At 46.5% G+C, this 23268-nt stretch overlaps 3 protein-coding genes across 5 annotated transcripts; 1 reads left to right on the top strand and 2 right to left on the bottom strand.

Moving 5' to 3' along the window:
* Nucleotides 1-324: 324 nt before the first annotated feature.
* Nucleotides 325-7481, bottom strand: ccdc135 (coiled-coil domain containing 135). 2 transcript variants are annotated; one of them, XM_078796757.1, is made up of 18 exons: nucleotides 7337-7481; nucleotides 6863-7046; nucleotides 6476-6629; nucleotides 6281-6406; nucleotides 6017-6211; nucleotides 5826-5957; nucleotides 5530-5748; nucleotides 4342-4467; nucleotides 4192-4270; nucleotides 3839-3967; nucleotides 3647-3775; nucleotides 3347-3570; nucleotides 1719-1916; nucleotides 1533-1643; nucleotides 1223-1333; nucleotides 865-1059; nucleotides 598-737; nucleotides 325-539 (listed from the first exon to the last, which is right to left on the bottom strand). In XM_078796757.1, the coding sequence occupies exons 2-18, from the start codon at nucleotides 6988-6990 to the stop codon at nucleotides 452-454; spliced, it is 2484 nt and encodes an 827-aa protein (XP_078652883.1). In that variant the 5' UTR covers nucleotides 6991-7046; nucleotides 7337-7481; the 3' UTR covers nucleotides 325-451. The 2 variants fall into 2 exon arrangements, with proteins under 2 accessions (XP_078652883.1, XP_078652884.1); XM_078796758.1 differs by having other exon boundaries at nucleotides 6863-6990.
* A 4158-nt stretch (nucleotides 7482-11639) lies between these two features.
* LOC144901790 (macrophage mannose receptor 1-like) lies at nucleotides 11640-14936 on the bottom strand. The gene is made up of 6 exons (XM_078796822.1): nucleotides 14879-14936; nucleotides 14633-14817; nucleotides 13939-14152; nucleotides 12014-12343; nucleotides 11820-11923; nucleotides 11640-11750 (listed from the first exon to the last, which is right to left on the bottom strand). Exons 1-6 carry the CDS (start codon nucleotides 14934-14936, stop codon nucleotides 11640-11642), a joined length of 1002 nt encoding a protein of 333 aa, XP_078652948.1.
* An 825-nt stretch (nucleotides 14937-15761) lies between these two features.
* edem2 (ER degradation enhancer, mannosidase alpha-like 2) lies at nucleotides 15762-20392 on the top strand. Of its 2 annotated transcripts, none has more exons than XM_058051596.2 (11): nucleotides 15762-15992; nucleotides 16578-16688; nucleotides 16765-16804; nucleotides 16879-16984; nucleotides 17077-17202; nucleotides 17430-17641; nucleotides 17993-18134; nucleotides 18194-18318; nucleotides 18415-18559; nucleotides 18625-18746; nucleotides 18806-20392. In XM_058051596.2, the coding sequence occupies exons 1-11, from the start codon at nucleotides 15988-15990 to the stop codon at nucleotides 19250-19252; spliced, it is 1581 nt and encodes a 526-aa protein (XP_057907579.2). In that variant the 5' UTR covers nucleotides 15762-15987; the 3' UTR covers nucleotides 19253-20392. The 2 variants fall into 2 exon arrangements, with proteins under 2 accessions (XP_057907579.2, XP_057907578.2); XM_058051595.2 differs by having other exon boundaries at nucleotides 15762-15997; nucleotides 18806-20390.
* Nucleotides 20393-23268: the final 2876 nt, after the last annotated feature.

Here is a 23268-nt window from a genome sequence, read left to right as displayed (position 1 = left end):
ACAGGGAAGGACAGGAATGGATAGGGAGGGACAGGGAAGGACAGGGAGGGACAGGGAAGGACAGGGATGGACAGGGAAGGACAGGAATGGACAGGGAGGGACAGGGAAAGACAGGACAACACGCCCGGCCTCGGATTGGGTCTGATCTGGAGACATGGTGCCATAACTCAGCAAGGAGGTGACCACACGTGAGCAGAGAGCGGCAGCAAGCCTTATTCAGAGCCCACCAGTGCGAGTGGAGTGGTCTTTGTGCGGTTTTGCACACTGTAGTGAGCCATAGACATGGCCAACTAGTGGCCTGCAGTGCACATTGCACCCTTGCACTTGCGGCTGTGTGTTGTTGTACGTGATGTAGTCTTGGCACATCAGCTGGACTCGCCTTTTTCCACACTTTATTCGACTGACAGTGACACACCGAGTGTACATGCTGTGTTTGAGAGAGTGAGAGCATTCAGCTGAGCAGGTAAGGTGCCAGTCGTGGGTCTTGTTTGAGCCTCTGATCCAGTGCACGGTACCTCTGAGCAACTGATTTCTTGTGCCTGCAAACACTTGTAGTTAATAATTCACTTGCGTGTGTGTCTGTGTGTGCGCACGTACATGCTGAGGCGTTCGTTGGCGACGTGTATTTGGAAGGTGTGCTCTGCGCAGAAGGCCTGGTACTCTTTCTCCTCCTGGTGGCTCATGTTCATCTGGTTGTGTTGGTAGTGTAGTTGTTTCTTCTGCAGCGCTTGCGTGGCCTGCACACACACACACACCCATACACACACACACACACGCATGCACGTGACACACTGGCCACTTCATGGAGAGTGGGTGATGGCTGGCCTCGTTGAAGTGCAAATGACGGGTCCGTGGGTGACGTACCTGGTCGTGGCGATCCTGGATAAGTCGGGCCTGCACGACCATGCGCTCCTTGAAGTCGCTCAGACAGTCGTCGTAGAGGCGCCTCGCGTCGTCTGCGCTCACGTTCTCCATGTTGCCCAGTCGAATGAGGAAGGGGGCCAGGTAGTCCTTCTCCTTCTCATGCAACCACCTCTGCTCCTCGGCCGCCACGCGATCCTGAACACACACACACACACACAGTGAGAGGGCTAGTTGGTGGCGTGTGGTGCAGATCCAGATAAAAGTGCTCAGTGAGGCCAAAAGAGGTCAGCTGTGTGTGACAGCCCCTCTCCAATGGTCACACCAGGACACTGCAGTGATATGTGCGTCACAACCAAACCATTTCCTCTCTTTGCTTGCGGGCCTTGGCAGCACCGGTGGTGGTCCACGGCGAGAAGTGAAGAAGAATGTCTGCCTCCTCCTGCTCTCTGCAGGACACGATGTCTCCGACCTGACATCACACACACCATCATCAACACATCACAAAGCAGAGCATAAATATGCCCCTGGTGGCTGTCAGCTATATGTTGATTTGTTTGGATGCCATGTCAGCGCTATGATCTTCTGGTTTCATTATCGGTTCATCATAAGGCCTAGTACTCTCTGCAGTTGAGGTTCACACAATGAGACACCGTCATGTGACCCCTCACCTCTCTCTTGGACCTCTTGATCTGCAGCTCGACATCCTTCTCGGCCTTGGCGAGCGCAGAGAAGAGGTCGTACAGCGCCAGCGTGTGCAGAGGTTTCTTAGTCGGGTCCACCTACACACAGGAGTTCAAGGGTCAAGATGCGGCCACTGCGGCTTGTCGGGACTCTGACAAGACGTCAATACATACGTGGAAGCCGGAGACCAAGTCGGCCTTGAAGCCGAGCGACTCCCGCGGTTTGACGAAGGTCCTCACGCACGGTACGAACCTGTTCTCCTCCAGGTGGTACGTCACCTCTACCTTCTTCTGGGAGGACAGAAACACTCGCTCGGCCACGTCATCGTTGGCGTCCTTCTTAGGGTTCCTGTGGAAGCGCTCCACCACTTTCTGTTTGGCACAAACACCAAGGAGACTCCACTACAAGCTGCAGCCAACATTCTACTCCATCCACTTTGGTGGCACTTAAGGATGTGAAAGCGTGGCTGAACACACCCCCTCTATACTTCATCAAGCACAGATGATGTCTAGTTACGTCATCATTTTGGTGATGGATGAGCCCCAGGAACTCTGCCCAGCAACAATCAGCAGATTATTCCTATTTACAGTAATCCTTTGTTTATGGCGGTTCCACATAAGGGAACTTATAAATGGAATGTTTTCATAGTTAGGGCATAGAAAACCTGTTTAAGACCTTCTAAATACGGGTTTTAATATTATTAGAGCCCATTATAAGATAACACCCCTATAGGCACCGTTTAATTGCTATTGCCCAATATAGTAGGCATAATAACAGGAAATATGCCATAAATAAGACATGGCCTATGTTACGGCTGCAACAGTAGCCCATGTTCATTCAAACCTGCCTGTTGTTCAAGTCTGGTGCTTGTGTGTCTCACCAAACATTACAGTAACATTACTGACACCTTGTGACTAGTGTAGAATACTACATATCATCACAATGTGCCTCCTCAGTGCTTTATATATATATAAAAAAATATATATATATATATATACAGTAAACCTCAGATATATCGGATTCAATTGTTCCCACTGGTTTTGTCCGATATAAGCGAAATCCGTTATATGCGTATACCGGAAAATGTCCGTTTTACGCATATATCGGATTTATATCCGGTATATGCGTAAATCGGATTTTATCCGTTATAAAAAGGCAATTCCTTGACTATGTTTCCAATGTACCTGGACTGGGCAATGAAAAGAGACGTAAGGTAATGAAAATTTAACTTTATTGGACTCTGAGCATAACAAATTGTTAATTAAGCTAGGCCCTGTTACGCCCGTCAGGCCTACGTTATTTCCAATAGTGAGGTTAAGATCTCATTCACTGCTGTGCTAGTATTATTGACGTCACTCACTTTTATATTTGTCCTAAATCTGGAGCCAGGAGAAAGACACGATGCGGCCATTCGATATATGCGAGGGAAATTGGAACGGGACTGGAGATTTTGTCCCAAATAGGCAAAATCCGTTATAAAAAATCTGATATATGCAATGAATTTTTATTGGAAATGCATTACAGAAAAATTGGTTCTTTTTTATCTGTCCGTTGTGAGCGAATTTCCGATATATCCGAGTCCAATATATCCGAGGTTTACTGTATATATATATCTTACTTGATTTAGCCGCTTGAAAATATTAATATATTAAATGTACAGATGTTTTAATCAATAACAGACCCTTCAACCACAACACAGCATGATTTATTAACATATTTTGAACAGTAAAAATGAAACGTGTTTTTCTGGGTTTGTCATTAGATAGGAGTACCTAATGAAGTGATCATCGAGCCCACTTACCAGCAGGGGTCTCTCTTCCGGCTGGGGGTCGACATCGTCGTCTTCCGTCTCCACGGGTTGTTCGAAAACCACGTGGCGGTAGTAGAGGAAGTCCTCGCGGCCCTCGAAGGTCTCTGTCATTTCCTCCGGCTTGTCCACACGCCTCACCAGACCGTCCACACGAGCGCCGCTGAACTCCATCTCGTGCTCGCCGCCCTCTACTGCCGTGGACGTGAACCTGTGGACTGGAAACAACACACACAAACAATGCAGTAGTGGTGTAGTAGTACTGATAATATAGCAAGAACAGTGCTGGCTTACATAAAAGGTGGAACTGTCGTCCTGCCGTGAAGCGCTCGATGGTGATGCCAGAGACCTTGTTGACTTCTCGCTCCTTCAGGTGGTCGTTTCTGTCCAGGTACCATTCTTTCACCGTCAGCGTCTCTGTGCCTGCCACACACACACACAACACATCACACACACACAGTCATCCAAGCTAGCATGTGCACTTACAGTCCAGGTCCTTGAAGACGGTCAGTCGGGTCACCAGCCCGTCCAGTCGCAGGTAAGGAGCGAAGGTCTCCAGGTGGGCTTTCTTGTAGCGTGTCAGCTTCCTGCTTCCTGGCCAGCGTGTCTCTAAGTCTGAATGACGAGCAGCACCCTGTCTTACATCATACGCCTTAGCAGGACAAGATGGCAGCGTTTTGTCACACTGACCGCTGAGTCACTTTTTCTGCACTTCTTCTTCTTGCTTTTGCATATTTGCTCTACTTCAAACCTCATTAAGGTCCAAATGTGCAAAATGCATATTCTAGCAATTCTTCAACTGGTCTTATGATTTAGTCATGTCGTGCAAAAAATGCTACCTTGTTTGGTGATGTTGATGTAGGAAACCCAGGACCTTGGCATCTCATACACCAGCTCCTGCTCCTCCTCCTCTTCCTCCTTCACACACGGCAGCACGTCATCCTTCATGGTTGCGGCTACTTCCTGTCTCATTGTGAACAGTCACGTACCCAGGTCATGCCCATCATCTTCATCTCCTTCCTCTTGAGGACGTTGAGAAAGAGTTGTCTCTTGCTAGTGGCCCCGAACAAGACCGGCTCCCACAGCCTGATGTCGTGAAGGTCATACACCAGCTCCTACGTACACACGCACAAACACAACGTGGCCTGAACTGCCGCCAAGCACTGCGCGGAGGTTACGGTTCTGCCGGCATTCATCTATTTGCCGGTGTTCAATAACTCGAAATGTTCGGAATGGAATTGGATGAAATTTGCAGGAATTTGCAGGGGCATAGAAGGAGTCATTCAGTTTCAGTGCTGATCCGGATCACCGTCTTTTAACATCGCAAAAAATGACAATTTTTGGCATTTGTTATTATAAGGCCACAAGAAAAATGAGCAGAGCATGAGTCAGAGCAACATTTAACCTTCTCGGTACACTGCGCTATCATGCTAGGTGTTAGCATACTAACATTAGCATAGTAGCATTTCTGCCATTTTCATAAGGTAGAGGTCATTGTTAGATGGTAGCATGCTAATGTTAATATGTTAGCACTGCTAGTATGCTGATATGAGTATATTAATATTAGCCTTGCAGCATTTTCAGCTGTTTTCATGGGTAAACACTCACATGAAAACTGAGCACTATCATGCTAGGTGTTAGCATACTAACATTAGCATGGTAGCATTTTTGCCATTTTCACAAGGTAGACATTATTATGTTAGATGTTAGCATGCTAACCTTAATATGTAACCATTGCGATCATTCAAATACGAGCATATTAATATTAGCATAGTAGCATTTTCAGTGGTTTTCATGGTTAAACACTCATATGAAGAATGAGCACTATCATGCTAGGTGTTAGCATACTAACATTAGCATGGTAGCATTTTTGCCATTTTCATAAGGTAGACATTATTATGTTAGATGTTAGCATTGCTATCATGCTAATATGAGCATATTACTATGAGGATAATAGCATTTTCAGTCGTTTTCATGGGTAAACACTCATATGAAGAATGAGCACTACCATGCTGTGTTAGCATACTAACATCAGCATACAAGCATTTTAAGCCATTTTCATTAGGTAGGCCTTATGTTAGATCTTAGCATGCTAACGTTAACATGTTAGCGTTGCTAGCATGCTAACAAGATTTTACGATGGTTGAAAACAGGTCATTGTGCTCTAGAGCACTCACAGCGCAGCCGTCCTTGCAGTCCTGCATGTTGACGTAGTAGTTGAAGTTGTTCCACACACTCTCCACCCCCAGGAAGTGGTCATAAGTGGTGCTGTAGCTCTTTCCCGTGAGCGGGTCGATAAAGAAGTTCTCCTGGACGCTGCGGCACCCGGCCAGGACCAGCACCCAGCAGTGGACCCGCAGACCATTCAGTGAGTCGACGGGCGGCTGGAGAACCTCCTGCCAGAGGAGGCACCCGACAAAAACAAGATGTGAAATTAACTGAAGGTCATTTCAGACTTCCTGTGTCACGTTACCTCATGTGGCTTGGCTTTGGCCTCCGCCTCCTCCCGCTCCTTGTTGGCCTGATTGGTCAAGAAGCGGCTCTTGACCTCCCGCTCAAGTTTGAGCCCGGTTTCACTCTCAACCTTCGCCTTGGCGCTGGTGACCTGCCGGCACCATCACATTGGATACCTCGCAGAGAGAAGCAGCAGGGTGTGAAGCCTACCTTGGCCTCGGTGTCCATGAGGTGGCACTCGTCCAGGCTCTGGTCCAGCAGGCACATCTCCTTGCTAGCGTAGCCGCTAACGCAGTAGGCGTCGTAGTTGGCGCCCAGCAGAAGACTGCAAAGGACAGAGGCGTACTCGAAACACGTTGCCGTCTGACTGTGCAGCACTGATGTTGCGGAGAACAAGAACCTGGGCTGGAACACACTCGCATCTTCAAATAGTCGTAAACATGCTTTATTATTTGCATCGGCCATGTTGCTCACCAGCTCCACAGGCGGCTCCAGAGGAGTCAGAGACAGGAAGTCGGCCACAAACAAGGCACAACCTTCCCAGTTGAGCAGCTGCGGGTGGATGGTCATGGTAGGTCGCAGAGTGGTCGACACAAACTTCTACACGCAAAAAGGCATCACGCATGGCGGCGGTACCGATAGAGATGCGGGTGGCGTTGTCATGCTTACCTTGACGCCGCATTCGTTGATGGGGCAGAGCAACAGAGGCTTGCGCTCGGGACACAAAAGACGATACTGGCGCTGGAAGTTGTCGGCAATGGCCAAAAGGCAGACCTCGTCAGGGGAATTCTCCCTGTACGAGTCAGGAAGGAGCGGAGCGGACCTGCTTGGAGACACCTGGCCTTAGACATCTTCAAAATGTAGTGGCGTTTCCACTTGTTGCTAGGCAGACTTGATCCTGCCAAACCCTTTTTGCCACTCAAAGTGGATGACGAGAAGAAAGGGCAAGTAGAGTCGGCGGGAACGGGAAGTCAAACAGACACTCCAAAACCACAAGGACTCTTTACACACAATTCTAAATGATGAGGTTGCAATGTGTGTGTGTCGGTAACTCACAGGTACTCACTGGGAGGAGACTCTCTGACTTTCTTCTCCTGCTCATCCTCCTCTTCCTCCTCCTCCTCCTCGTCATCGTCTTCACTTTCTGACAGCTCCTCGCTGTCGGTCTCCAATATCGGTTCCATCTTTTACACAAATATTGTCAAACGCCTTCAAAAGCTGCTGCTGCTGATGAATACACCTGTCAATCAAACATACCAGTAGCCAAAATAGTCCATATAAGTCCAAGAGTGTGTATAGTTATGACATATATTATTATCCATATATTGCTATCCTCGAACTTACTTTCTTACTAACTTTTATTTTCTAGCTTACTTTTATGGTGTGCAACGTCAAGCTAGCACGAAACTTCTGTTTAACGCCATACGACGGAGGCAAAGAGGCGGCTGCGCCCAACTAAACAATTGAATTAAAGATAATTTATATGACTGATCATTTCAAACGGATATATACGTATATATGAAAACATACCGTCGTCGAGCGAGAGTTTTCCTTAGAACGTTGCTTGGTTTACAGCCGACGGCAGTCATCAGATCACCATGGTTACTGACTTGCGCACAACACTACCGTAACGATTGGTGACGCAGCGCAGCCAAACTTCAGCCTCCTGCCATATCGCTGCTGTACAGACGTAAATACAGTATGTGCTGATGACGTTCGTTTAAAAAAAGAGGATTTATAAACGTATATGGGCTGATTTATGCTGCACATTCGGGGTGTGTGCACAGGGCAAATATAGACAATTTGGAGTGGCCAATGAAGCTAACGTGTTTGGAATGTGGGAGGAAACCGGAGTACCCGGAGAAAACCCACGCATGCACGGGGAGAACATGCAAACACCACACAGAGATGGCCGAGGGTGGAATCGAACTCAGGTCTCCTAGCTCTGTGGCCTGCGCGCTAATAACACATAGAGTGGTGTGAAAAAAATGTTTTTGGTGCATGTTTGTCACACTGAAATGTTTCAGGTCATCAAATAAACGTAAATATTAGTCAATGACAACACAACTGAACACAAAATACAGTTTATTAATGGAACATTTTTATCATTAAGGGAGAAAAAAAGAAAGCCTACATGGCCCTGAGCGCAACAACTGCAATCAAGCGTTTGTGATAACTTGCAATGAGTCTCCTCCGGCACTGCGGAGGAATTTGGGCCCACTCATCTTTGCATTGGTCCTGTTGCAGAACCCAAGTTGGTATCAGATTGAGGTCACCAACAGAAATCATGCTTCCAGGTCCTGAAGCAGCAGGCCATCCCACTACCACCGCCATATTTTACTGTTACTATGATATTTTTTTTCTGAAATGCAGGATGTAATGGGACACACACCTTCCAAAAAGTTCAACACAGATAGATAGATAGATAGATAGATAGATAGATAGATAGATAGATAGATAGATAGATAGATAGATAGATAGATAGATAGATAGATAGATAGATAGATAGATAGATAGATAGATAGATAGATAGATAGATAGATAGATAGATAGATAGATAGACTCCCTTTATTGTCATTGCACAAAAACACAGTAGTGAAATTGCCAACGAAATGTCGTTGCCTGGCTCCCATATAATAACAGACACAAAAGAAGATAAGTAATAATAAATAATAATAATAATAATAATAATGTGGAGAATAAATAGATAGAATAGACACCAAATATGAACAACATAATGTAAAGTGCAGCGTGAACAGTAAATTGCCTAAATAATTTAAATAATTTAAATAAATAATAATAATGTAAGTAAAGGTAGAGGGGCTTATTTGGCATTCAGCAGTCTGATGGCCAGGGGGAAGTAGCTGTCTCTGAACCTGGTCGTCCTACAGCGGATGCTGCAGAGCCTTCTCCCCGATGCCAGGCGAGAGAACAGTCCATGCTGGGGGTGTGTGGGGTCAGAGCAGATCCGATGGGCTCTAGATACACACCGGCTGTTTGCTATGTCCTTAATGGGGGGGAGCTGGGTCCCGATGATCTTCTCCGCTGTCCTCACCACTCTCTTGGGGATCATCTAGATTTGATTGATTCATGTTCTTTTTGTCCAGCAGTGATACTGGGTTTGGAATCTGTCATGCAGGTCATTTTTGCCCAGTGTATTTCTTCTGGTGGAGTCATGAACACTGACCTGAACTGAGGCAAGGGAGGCCTGCACTTCTTTGGATGTTGTTGCAGGGTCTTTTGGGACCTCTTGGATGACTGCTTGGTCAGCCACTCCTGGGAAGGTTCACCACTGTTTCATGTTTTGTTTACTGCCGAGGATGCGCCAATCCGTCCGTCGACCTCACGCTCCCACCTTCCCTCACTCGTGAACAAGACCCCAAGATACTTAAACTCCTCCACCTGGGACAGGACCTCATTCCCAACCCAGAGGGAGCACTCCACCCTTTTCCGACTGAGAACCATGGCCTCTGATTTGGAGATACTGAGTCTCATCCCAGACGCTTCACACTCAGATGCAAACCGTCCCAGTAAACGCAAAAGGTCAGAGCCTGATGAGGCCATAAGAACCACATCATCTACAAATAGCAGAGATGAGATCCTAAGGCCCCCAAACCGGACTCCCACAACACCTTGGCTGCACCTAGAAATTCTGTCCATCAAAACAGAATCGGTGACAAAGGTGTAAAAGTCCTACAACACTCTTCTTTCAGCTTCCACCATCCTCACCATGAGGGTCCTTCTACATCCCCCCCCCCCCCATCCTATGCTGTCTGGCTACACTTTCACCTACCACTACTTTGCAGTCACTGATCTCCTTCAGATGACAGCGTCTACACAAGATGTAGTCTACCTGTGTACTCCTACCTCCACTCGTATAGGACACCCTATGTTCCTCTCTCTTCTGGAAGAACGTATTCACTACAGGCAAAGTCAACCACCATCTGTCCTTCTGCGTTCCTCTCCTGAATACCAAACCTGCCCATCATCTCTTCATCATCTCTATTTCCTGCACCAACATGTCCATTCAAGTCTGCCCCAATGACAACTCTTTCCCTTCTAGGGATGCTCTGCATCAATTCATCGAGGTCCAGACACAATTCCCCATCCTACTGGTGGGGCATACCCACTAACAACATTGAACAACCCACCTTCAATTTGTAGCTTCAGACTCATCACCCTATCTGACACTTTCTTAACCAAGTCCTCCTCCTCCATTTCTCTTCCATCTACACCATGATAGAAGAAGTTGAACCCTGCTCCTAAACTTCTAGCCTTGCTACCTTTCCGCCTGGTCTCCTGGACACACAGTATGTCTACCTTCCTCCTCTGCATCATGTCAACCAACTCTCTACCTTTTCCTGTCATGGTTCCAACATTCAAAGTCCCTACTCTCAGTTCTAGGTTCTTGGCGCTCCTCTTCTCTCTCTTCTTACAGACACATCTTCCTCCTCTCCTTCTTTGACCAACAGTAACCCTGTAGGTCAGTGATGGGCAAACTACGGCCTGGGGGCCACATGTGGCCCACTAAGCGTTTGAATCCGACCCGCCAGACGCTTTGTAAGTATTTCAACTTTTAACATCCAAATTGGCAACATGACTTGCAAGTCGGATGTCTTATTTAGTAAAATAAAACTGTAAAATGTAATTACATAGTTTGCTGTGGTCTGATGTTTAATGTGCTCCTGAAAAAAGGGAACATACAGCTGGTAGTATTACACTTTTACAGTTGAAATTAGACAAATTATTCAAGGAAAATAATAAGCATAAAATAGTGTGTGTGTGTTGGACAATTTTGTTAACTCAATGCGGCCCACAAGTCAAAATATTAGCCCACCCCTGATGTAAGTGAACAACACTGATGCCAGTCGTTGTTAACCCGGTCCTTGACCAATCCGGTACGGAAGTCACATTGTTGGTTTGCATAGTTGGTTTGGCTAAATGTTTATGTCGAATGCCCTTCCTGACACAACCCTTTGTATTTGTCCTACTTTGCTGATGGTCATTGAACGCACCGATGCACCGTTCTCCGATGCCCAGAGGGCTGTATGGATGTATTTGGATGTATTTCCCCCCTTTTTCTTTCACGTCCTATTTGCTCCCAAATGCTGATACTATGTGGGAACCCATAAAGGTAAAATTTGATGACTTTGAGTGCTAATGTGCATCATTATGGTAGTTCCATGCTAAATGGCTAACGCTAGCAAAACACTGGACTTCAGCCACGGTCATCACATTGACAGCCCGTCAATACCAGCTAGAAGTCCAATTTAGCTGGCAGTTCAATGCCAAAATCATCAAAGAGATGTAAAAATGTGAAAAGCACTGGTTAATTGCCGATCTGTGCTTACTGTGCTTCGATCAAACTACGGTGTGGGCCAAGGGTCAAACAGGAGGAGTGCACTTATCATCAAAAAATGACAGCCGTTGAAGGAAACGTCTGATAACGCGTTAACGTTGACATCCTTGGTTTTAACAATAAAAAGTTTAATTTAAAAACTCCATTTAGTGTTGAGTGGTGTAGTCATTGACTAATACTTACATTTGTTTGATGATCTGAAACATTGAAGTGGAACAAAAATAAGAAAACAGGTAGGGGCAAAGACTTTTTCACACCACTGTATGCTAGCATGAATCAAAACGAGCATTCAATTCCCATCTAACCGTTTGCATAGAATAACCTGAGTTTTTTTTGTCAACTCAACCACATTATGTAGACATGAGTCGTAACGAATGAACGACTCTGTCAGACACCCCCTGGCTTTTATTTTTGTCTTAGCAAGCCATTTTGGACCAATGTGTGCGCCATTTATTGAATGCATCCATCAGTGAGCTAGTGTATTGCCTTCTTGGGCTTCTCATGGAAAACTTTGCCATCCGCCCGGCGGACCCAGCTCAGCTTGACGTGTTTGCTGGTGGCGCTACGCTGCACACGCCGTTCCAGCTGGCAAAAACACAACAGCGACATTATGAAGTGACGACATTATCCCGGGAGTAAAAGTGGCCTTTCTACCTGCTTGAAGATGTCCTCCATCACCGCAGGCTCACTGAGGTTCACTGAAGAGTTACTGCACGCCACACTCAACCGTATCTGTCGCTTTGACTTGGGTTGAACCTCTGGAAGGGAATATGAAGTCATGGAGTCATTCTTTCCCCACCAAGCTTCCTTTTAGCAGGCACTAAACAGCACCAGCATGCGTCTCTTACCGTCAGAGCAAATAAATGCACGTCGGGAATCACAATTGGAGTCATTCCATTGAGCCGTGTTGTTGAGATCAGCCGCCACGCACGACTCATTCCGGCTCCGGTTGTCGGGTTGTCCGCTTTGCCACATCTCTGATGTGATGTTACTCCGGTCACACCACTTCCAGGAGTCCCGGGAAAGGCCGATCCAAGCCTTCTGTCCTGGATGGAGCAGCTGCATGACGCGTGTGTTGTCATGCTCGTTGGACACGGTGACCAAATCCCGGTGATACTTCCTGCAGAACGCCTGAGCACTGGCCCACGGCAGTTTATTGTGGCTGAGGATCGGCACTCCTGTAATGGATTGGGTTAGAGATACCACCTTAGAGATACCACACATGGCTTCACATCCCACTTCATTAAATAAACACCATTTTGTGCTGAAGGTTGAAGAAACATTCTACTTGTGAACGTAGTGTTCCCCGTTGGCCACTAGGTGCCGCCAGAAGGTGAGACGTGATCGCCAGAACATGCACCCTATTGCAGGTTGAACTTCTTACACAATAATAGTCACTGGAGTATAAAGTCGTTTAAAGCTGCCAGAGAATAAGAAGATGTAGCAGGAAGGAGCAGTCTTAACGTCAAATCTCGCAACGTTTTCTAGTCTTTTGGTCACTTTTGGAGATCGGACAATTAAAATGGAAAAAAAAGACAAAGAGGAAGCAGGTAAATATTGTGATTGTCATTTCTGGGAAATTAGTAAGCTGTCAAAGTTATATAAAACATATAATAAATAATAGTCATAAAATGTGTAACACAAAAAAGTAACAAATAAATTGTTAGAAAACCAATAATTTACATTGCATTGTATCATTGATAATGTTCAACTTTCAGTGTCGTTTGTCCTACGGTGTTCAGTGGTCAGTAAACGCACCACAAGGATGTTTTTTTCGGTTGAACAATTCATAGATTTCTGAGCCTTATTGCGCCTCATACATGTGGGAGCTGTGGAGTTGTTGGGACATCCTTTTCACAAAGTTAGGCTCCCTATCAGTATCTAAGCTAGCTATGACTAACTGCTGTTTTAGTGAGCATCATGTTTGCTTGGTTCCTTTGTTGATTTCTGTGTTTCTTTGGCTTATCATTATAATTGTGTAATATGAGTTACGTTACTTATAATTTATTGTGTATTTGTCTTTGTCAGAGAGTACCACAGCATAACCTAAATAAAATCTCCAAAAGAGGACAACCTTCCGTGTTCTTTGATTTGAACACCCCCCTATACGAGACGATCTCACAACCTCTCCACCACATAATAATGAACGTATTTTATTGGGGCTGTCAAATGATTACATTTTTTAATCAGATTAATCACAGATTTTTAACCCATTAATCATGATTAATCACCATGAACAACTATGTCTGAAATATGGCCATTTTTACTGTATTTATTGAATAAAAAGATAAATGATGATATATATCATTATGTATTACGAGCTCCAAATGAATTGGCTATGCCAATCAAGCAAAACATCTATTTGTCTAATACTTAATACTCTAATACTTTGTCTCTTGAATAGCAGTACAACATTTGAATCCCACTTTAAATGTGTTATTATGAACAATGAGGGATTGTGCTCTGGGACTGTGAGGACGCTCGACCTGCCACTGCGCTATGATGGCAGACCCGTCGGACCCGAGGCGTGCTTGCTCTGGTGCGCATGTGTTAATTATGCTAAAAAATGTTATGTAATTAAGGAAATAAATTAGTGACCGCCGTTAAAGCGTTATTTTTGACAGCCCTAATTTAATATTAAAGTAACTAAAAATATATTCCAAAATATAATTACAATTAAAATTGCCCTAATTTGCATTGGTCTGCTCCATCAAGTGTGATTGACGAGGCGACTGGAGCGGCTAAGACTTTAATGCACGTTCCAAGCTCTCACCTGTGGACTTAACGCAGACAGCGTGAAGATGTACGCCACAATCGTCATCATTCCACAAGCCATCATCGTACATCACGACACAATGTTCTTTGTTCATCCAGCTGTTGGGTTCTTTGGCCGCCCAATTGGTGAAGTTGTCGCTGTCGTCCAGACGTTGCCCTGACAGCGACCACGTCCAGCTGAGCCTGTCGTCGTAGAGTCCAATCCAGGCCAACTGCAAGGAACCATGCAGAGGTCGTGAGGAGGACGTGTGGTCCCCCCCCACCTCATTCAAAACTCTGGTCAAATAGTCTCATTTTTTAGTGCTAGATTAGTGCTGTTTTGTGACGTTTGTGCTGCTTTCGTTTTTGAGTTATTACAGTATATTATGTATATAGGTCAACCAAGGGTCGGCCAGCCCCCCAACATGCTCCAAATTCAACCCAAGTAGTCTTGTGCTTCGTTTGTGCTGTTTTGAGCAGTTAAAATGAAGGTGCCGCTTTTGTGTTCGGGTTATTAATGATTTAAGTTTTGGCCTATTACATATTTCGGAACAAGGTGGGCGGGCTGGTTAGGTAATCGGCCAAGACTTAAATCGTTAAAAACAGCACAAGCGTGGCACTAAAAAATGAGACTATTTGACCAGAGTTTTGAGCGAGGTGGGGGGCCAATCTCCCTCTGGATGACCTAAGATGACATGCGTGCATGCTCTCACCTTTTCTCCATTGGGCATCCTGCTGCGGTCCACCAGGTCCATAATGGCCTTCACATCCTCCCCGCCGTGCACGCTGGCAAGGTTGTGATGCCACGCTCTGCAGTGAGCCAACGCCTCATTCCAGCTCCTTGGCGCGTAAATGATATGGAAGTGGCGCTGAGCACCTGACGGCACAACACTCATACCTGGAGATAGCGACATGGTTATACTTTTTATAACACCCAACGTCTTGCGAGAATGACTTGCCTGACAGCGCCGTGACAGCCAGAAGAACTTTCTCCATCTTGTCATCTGCGTGTGTCATCATGCCACTCTTATTGAATGCTTTCCTGCTTCATTTGTTTTCATGCAAACTACCGACAGGATGCATCTGGTCCACACCAGGGTGCGGTCAATCATGATATAGACCTTCCTTTGTACGGGCGGACGCTGCTATAAACTATACAAATGCTGCAGAGGCCTAGTGAGATTCGTCGTTGTGGTAACTGTCTCTCAGAAGCAGTTGAAGCTGCTGCTTGTGCTTCATGCTTCATGTAATGTTCACAGGATGTCCACCACGTGCCCAGCTGGAGAGGTTATGGTTGAATGGAAGGACTTCAATGACCAGTTGAGGCACTATGCCAGCAAAAAAAAAGCAAAGAATGTACTGTGTTACAGGGAATAGTGCCAAGCCTGCATGGTATGCAGCCGTAAGGTTTCCGGGGCAAATCTTCTCAAAACCCTGGCCACGTCTTTAAAAAGATGCCCTGTGGACAACGTAACCCTGGAATAGAGATGGCTGGGTAGGAAAAGGGTGGATGTCATATCATGGGGCTAATAAACATGATATTTCACAGCAACGAACAAAGCCAGTGAATAAAGTTCTCCAGTTACTCATCCTTACAAGAAAAGATGAGTAGAATGGAATAAATCAAATAAAAAAAATCTATGGCAAAAAGGGAAGTTATGAAATGGATCAATTGTCTGTCATTGAGCAATGTGTATATATATATACACACACACATACTATATTCGAATCGATAAAAGAACACAATTGTTAACCGACAACCGCCAGTTTACAGATTGTCATTGAACGCATCTCAGCATGCAGGACGCATGCGCAGAGTCTCCACCTCCGGCTTCCTGTCAGTCTGACAACAACACAAGCCAGCCGGTACCTTTAGCTTAGCTCTCCTGCTGACATTCAGCGGTGATCGCTCTTTTCCTTTCACGTTCTCCGAACTCTTTTCTTTTTGTTTCGTTTTGGACACTTTCGGCCATCCCTCCGGTCGCCATGCACACTCCCGTGCGCGTCCTGCTCCTTTTGTGGGGCGCGACGGCGGCCGCGAGTCATCAGTTCACGGAGGAGGACATGCATGACGTCAGGTTACAACTTTATAAAGCTCTTCTTGAAGCAATGTATACACAATTTAGTCAAATCAAGTCTGTGATTAATTCTATCTGATAAAGCATTACTTGAACTTTAATTCCATAACTCATTAATTTCTCCACCCTCATTATGAAAGCAGTTACAGCAGATTTTATACAGGAAAATATTGCTTTTGGTCCCCCAAGACGAGCTGTTATAGCCCCACGGACAACCGTACAACCTAAAATATTTTCATATTTCTGATGACCAAAAAGTCCAGGGAAGACAGTGTGATATTTTTCACGTATATGGCTCACACTGCAGGTGGCAGCACGACGTGTGTTCCTTTTCACCTGGAAAAAGCAAAAGCATTTCTCACAATTCCCATTTTAAGGGAATTGAAAGGTTTTAGTTGCAAATTACGATGAAGTAGTAATCCGCCTAATAAACATGTGTATGAATGAAAATACATCCCATATCATATGAAAAGGACATCTGCACAGACTCTGATTTTTGCACCGCTTGACGTTATAGTCATGATGTTGTTGAGTGCACTTAAACTCATCTTCACACACAAAAAACCCTTCAACCTTTCAGACAGCGAATCAAAGGCATGTTCTACCACGCCTACAACAGCTACCTGGACAACGCCTTCCCCTATGACGAGCTCCGCCCCCTCACCTGTGATGGCCAGGACACTTGGGGCAGGTGAGGTCAAAGGTTGCCTTCTTAGCAGCTGTTGTTGGGGCCTGCCAGTCATCACCTTCCTCCTCCTCTTCTTCAGTTTCTCGCTGACGCTCATCGACGCGCTCGACACCCTGCTGGTGAGACACAAAGCCAGCTTCCTGTTGGGCTGTGTTTTTAGTTGATGGGTTGATTGAGCCGTCTTACTGCAAAGGTGCTGGGAAACCAAACAGAGTTCCAGCGTGTGGCGTTGCTGCTCCAAGACACTGTCAACTTTGACACCGATGTCAACGCATCCGTCTTTGAGACCAACATCCGGGGTACGTGTCTCCCACCTCCGTCATCTTCAAGTTCTCACGAAGCCTATGCATGATAAACAAGACATCCTGTTTGGAATACGTCCTTCCTCCAGTGGTGGGGGGTCTGCTGTCGGCCCACCTGCTGTCAGGCAAGGCCGGCATGCAGCTGGAGCCCGGCTGGCCGTGTTCTGGTCCACTTCTGAGGATGGCCGAGGACGCCGCCAGGAAGCTGCTCCCTGGTAATGAAATCTGTGGTCAAGCATGGTTAAAATGAAGTAGCAGGGGTGTTAGGCCCGATCCTTGTGGGACACCAGCAGCTATAAATACCAATCTGAACTTTCTTTGGTGTCATGGTGTCTTTTAAACACAAACCCGTAATAGATACTTTCATACCTGCATAACTTTATGTCTCATCCGCCGTAAGTACGACACAAATCAACATGGCTGACTTGTTCCTGTCTTCCAGCGTTCCAGACTCCCACCGGAATGCCATACGGCACAGTCAACCTGCTGCGGGGCGTCAGTCCCACCGAGACGCCCGTCACCTGCACCGCCGGCGTGGGAACCTTCATCCTGGAATTCGCCACGCTCAGCCGACTCACCGGAGACGCCACGTTTGAGGATGCAGCTCGCCAGGCCCTGAGAATGCTTTGGAAAACCAGATCGGACATCGGACTCGTACGTCCACACGCCTCAGCAAGCCAGGCTTGTGTCCACCAATCAACACACCACATTAGTTAAGAGCAATCCTCGCTTTTTGTGTGGTTTATGGGCCATGGTCCCTGAAACGTCACATCTTATGCTCCAAAAGCAAGCATCTAGGATCTAGCATCCGGGATTTGATCTTTATTTGCCCCTTGTGGACATAACTGAAACTGCCTTGTATGGCACCTAGTGCCAAGTATGCCCACCATAGTCTTCATACCAGGCTAGCATCATCACCGCACATGAACGATATTATTGTCAACATGTTGTTGAGACCAAATTAAGCAAAGCATCTTCCTGCTGGAACATGTTGTGTGCATGCAGGTGGGTAACCACATCGACATAGTGACCAGGAAGTGGGTGGCGCAGGACGCCGGCATCGGCGCCGGCGTGGACTCCTACTTTGAGTATCTGGTGAAAGGTGCCATCTTGCTGCAGGATGAAGAGCTGCTGCACATGTTTCAGGGTGAGTCACGTGACCCACTGGCTGACGGCAATGACTGAGCCATCTCTTTTGTTTCACAGCGTACGACCGCGCCATTCAGAACTACACACGCTTTGACGACTGGTACCTGTGGGTCCATATGCACAAAGGAACCGTCTCCATGCCCGTCTTCCAGTCTCTGGAGGCCTTCTGGCCCGGTCTACAGGTAGCCACGGCCACACAGTGTGACTGGGGCGTGGCTCTTCAGTGAGCGCGTGCTCACTGAAGAGCCACGCTTCACTGGCGCCCGTGTTTGTTTCAGTCTCTGCTGGGGAACCTGCACGGAGCAGTTCGAACCTTCCAGAACTACTACTCGGTGTGGAGGCAGTTTGGAGGTCTCCCTGAGTTCTACAGCATCCCTCAGGGTCACACCGTGGACAAGAGGGAGGGCTACCCACTCAGACCAGGTCTGTTCAATTAACATCCAAAATGGCAGCTAGATCTTATACGTCGGCCATGTTTGTGTGTGCAGAGCTGATCGAGAGCGCCATGTACCTGTTCAGGGCCACGGGTGACCACACCTACCTGCAATTTGGCCTAGATGCCCTGGAGTCCATCGAGAGGATCGCCAAGACGCCCTGTGGCTATGCCAGCGTGAGTGAGGAGGGCGGGGCCTCAGTCAGACGTCGACCTGATGATGTTTGCGTTTTCAGGTGAAAGACATGCGAGACCACCAGCTGGACAACAGGATGGAGTCCTTCTTCCTGGCCGAGACTATCAAGTACCTGTATCTGCTCTTTGACCCCGACCACTTCCTGCACGGCGGCGGGGCCGAGTCGTGGGAGGAGGGCGGCGAGGACGGCCGGTGCATCCTGAGCGCGGGGGGCTACATCTTCAACACGGAGGCCCACCCGCTGGACCCGGCGGCACTCCACTGCTGCAGCCGTCACGCCCTCGAGCACCAGGAGCTACGTGACATTCTGCTCGGCGACCGGTTGGGTCCGCCCACCTTGCACACAGAAGACCCCCTCCCCGGCCAATCAGAGAGCATTGCCTTGAAGCCCGGCCAGAGGAAGACGCTGCCCCTGCTGTCCTGTCCTGTTCAGCCTTTTAGCACTCGGCTCGCCATCCTAGGACAGGTTTTCACAGACAATACCTGACCTCACACGTCACGTGACACCTTAAATGCTTATTTTGGCTCTGGAAGCCATCTTGGTTTGGTCTCACGACCCATGACCTGTGTTTCTCCGTGTAAATTGAGAGCAAAGTCTATTTTTATTTATTATAACGTGGTCCTCACTGTCTTAACACAACACACACGTCTTTATGATAGTGTCCACGAGGGGGCAGCACACTTAGGCAAAGTCGGCATGTTGGACATGACTTCTTACATCAACTTCTGGACCAGCAGAAATCCCCTCAATCGGGGCGGGTCCCTCAGTGGTGTCCTCCTCACATGTCCTAATCTAATGTGTCCTCATTTCATGTCTTCTTAACAACTTTTATCATTTTCCTCATTACGTTTCCTTCATCTTGTCTCCTCTCCTTCCTCCATACCCTCACTGGGACCCCTTTCCAGCCTGCACCCCCTCCTCTCAGGGTGTGGTTCTGGACTCGTCTCTCCGCATGACTCCATCATGACAAAGTGCTGTGAGGCTCTGCTCGGGCACAGGCTTTAAACGTCCACTCTTGTTTGTGGTGACCTTGTCAGATGTTAATGATGGAACCACACACAAACATAACCACATCTACGTAGAACCCATAGAACCACACTCAGGACCATCAACACCAGTGCAACTACAACAATACTACAAATGAAGAACTACTCGTTTTGATGACTCGAGACAAGCCACCTTCAGAACCACACAGGATGAATGACAATAAAACCGCCAGCGCTGATGAAACAACGAGAACCACATGCAATTAGAACCGTCTACACCAGGGAAACCAATGAAACCATAATATTTATTAATATTTATACAAAGTTATAATCAATGGAACTGATAAAACCGTAGCAACTATGTGAAGGTAGAACTAAATAAACCAGTTAAACATAGAACCGACTAAACCTGTAGAGCCAATGAATCCATAACAACTGTACAGAAGCACAACCGAATGAACCTGGGGACCCGATGAAACCACAGCAACGAGTGGAACCAACAAAACCATAAGGTAGAACCTACCAAACCATTGAAAAATTGATGCAACCATAACAGCTTTACAATGCTAGAACCAACTAAAGCAGTGAAATCATTCCTTCATTTCATTTTCTACCGCTTATCCTCATGAGGGTTGCGGGGGTGCTGGAGCCTATCCCAGCTGTCTTTGGGCGAGAGGCGGGGTACACCCTGGACTGGTGGCCAGCCAATCACAGGGCACATATAGACAAACAACCATTCACACTCACATTCATACCTATGGACAATTTGGAGTGGCCAATTAACCATGTTTTTGGAATGTGGCAGGAGGACCCGGAGTACCCGGAGAAAACCCACGCATGTACATGGAGAACATGCAAACTCCACACAGAGATGGCCGTGGGTGGGATTGACCAGTGAAATCAATAAAACAACAGCAATATAAAGGTAGACCTAAATAAACCAGTCATAGAACCCACTAAATCAGCAGAATCTATGAAACCATAACTATACAAATGTAGAACCAACAAAACCATAATGATACAAAGGTAGATCCGACTAAAGCAGCGGAAAATTGAATGTGTAGAACCATGAAGAAGTAGAACACAAGCACCACATAAACCCCATGTACAGTAAACCGTCACAACCAACCAAAGGCAGAGCTATCTCAGTGAACAAAGGGATGAGACCAGCAGAACCACACCCAAGTAGAAGCCACCAACCAGTGCAACCAAAGATTAGCTGCAGACACACCAGTGTGCCTCCGGTGAAACCAGTTCCCGGTTTCTAGCAGCACTGGTCCAGATGTTTACTGAAATGTTTGACGTGGACTCTAAGGAGGGGTTGGCTTCCAGAACCGTGACATCATCAGAGTTCACGTGCACCAGGCAGTGAAGTCTGCTCTGACACACATTGAGACTGAGACCAGTTCCAGAGTGGACACGGTGAGAATGGACAAGATGGAAGCGTTTCAAGCGAACTGAAAGTTGACGTTAAAGCACCTTAGGTGCGTACCATGGTGTGTGTTTCATTTGTGTCCACAAACCCGCACTCACGAGTCATCTGTTCATCATTAGCAGATCGTCAATGACAACAAAATCACGAGGGCGGGGCCCGCTGTGCTCACACACCACTGCATAGTCTTCCCATGATGTGTGTGCGTGCGTGTGTGGGATGTATGGAGGAGGCTCTCGGGCCAGTTTTTTCCCATCATTCCCAGTATGTGAGGGAAGGGGAATTCCGCCCGCAGCTGGACACCTTGGTAAGCGGCGAGAAGAATCGCTGGTGGCAAAGGCAAAGTTGTGTGTGGCTAAATCAGCTGACATGTCTCGGTGTTGTGTCAACACACAAACACTCAGGCGACTCCACCCTGCAGGGAACATTCAGAACTTCTCCACACTTTTGTTGTGGTTCTCTGCTTCACTTTGTTCTCTTGATGCTGTCTGAAACCATCCCACATATCTTCGTGTTTATCTTATATTTTACATTTGTCATGGACTAAAAGTAGATTCAACGTGTTTACTCCTCTCTCTAAGGAAGATCTTTGTTATTGACTTGTAAACACTTTCAACTGCATTACATATGCTGAGCTAGTGGCCGCCATTGTACTGTATATACTGTATAATACTGTATACAGTCGTCCCTTGCTATATTGCGGTTCTAATATCACTCCCTCACACTAATCGACACATGATCGCTTTTTTGTGGATGACTATGAACTATTATGACTCAAAAATGATTGAAAGACAATTGGTATCAATAATAACATGAAATCTCATTTCACTTTCCCACCACACGGAGCTGACACGGATCTCACATCTGTGTGGAAGTGGTCATTTTTTGGCTTCTTTGTCATTCCTTCCCACTCCGTTTGCAACACTAGAACTACAACAAGTTTAGAATGAGTAAGTTGCAGTAGCTAACTCATTAGCTCGCTAGCTTGCTGCGCTCGTGGCGGCCATGTGCCTGCAATGCGATGGAAACAAAGAATGATAAGAATCTAAAAGTGACTACTGGGGTGTTACTTTAAGGTACCCAAAGTGCTTTAAAATGAATTGCTCATTCACTCCTCAGTCACACATTGGTGGTCGTAAGTAGGGCTGGGCATATGTATTGTATGGACCCGAGGATGTACTCAATTCCAACAAATCTGTCGTTTTCCCACCTTCGCCTTACATTTTACACTCATGTTTACCAACACAGTGTGTGTGCTTCATGGGTTAGTGAATAAAATGCCGTTAATTAAATGCAAAAATCCTCATATTTAATGATGCAAAAGATCAATGGACAAGTTTTTCACCCCGCGAGCTTCCATTTACGCGCCGCAGGAGGAGGTTCCGCCAACTTTCCCTGGTGTTTATCGTCATTTCAGCAAGTTTAATGAAGTCATCAACTCTGCTTTTTGTCCCCATTTAAAATTCTCGTTTATACCGGTATGAATCCTTTTCTCATCATTGGAAGAATTTATACGTGTCTAGAAAATTGATGGGCCAACCCTAGTGGCATCCGACAGCGGTAGTCACAGATTGTGAGGGAAACATGGCTGCCAATCAACACCTATTCGCCAACCACCACTAAACAATCACACACCAGTGTGGGCAGCACCAGAGGCAAGGTGGAAGTGGAGGGGGCCGGGATTGAACAGCCAACCCTCCGCTTTCAGGACGACCTGCTCTGCCTCCTGAGCACTTTATGTCTGTACGACACAACAGTAGTGATGTACAGTAGTGATGTACAGTAGTGATGTACAGTAGTGATGTACAGTGCATAGTGTGCACACAAAGTCAAGTTAAAGTGCTTAGTTTACCTTTCCCTTTCCATACATAGTATCCATACATAGACACACATGTTATTTAGCGTGTCCTGTTACGCAGCTTCCACTTATAGCCATGCTGTACGTCTCTGACGTATGTCCAGTATGTTAGCCACCAATACATATTCACCACCAAAAGGTTGTCTAATATGTCTTGCTGTGATTTCTGTCTGTGTTGACATCCATTCATATATATATACAGTACATAACAATTTCAATCCATACA

The sequence above is a fragment of the Doryrhamphus excisus genome, linkage group LG15 (genome assembly GCF_037039965.1).
Source record: "Doryrhamphus excisus strain RoL-2023G ecotype Guam linkage group LG15, RoL_Dexc_Guam_v1.1, whole genome shotgun sequence".
Taxonomy (NCBI): Eukaryota; Metazoa; Chordata; class Actinopteri; order Syngnathiformes; family Syngnathidae; genus Doryrhamphus; species Doryrhamphus excisus.
Note: the sequence above shows the minus strand (reverse complement) of the source record. Positions and strands in the feature narration are given on the sequence as shown.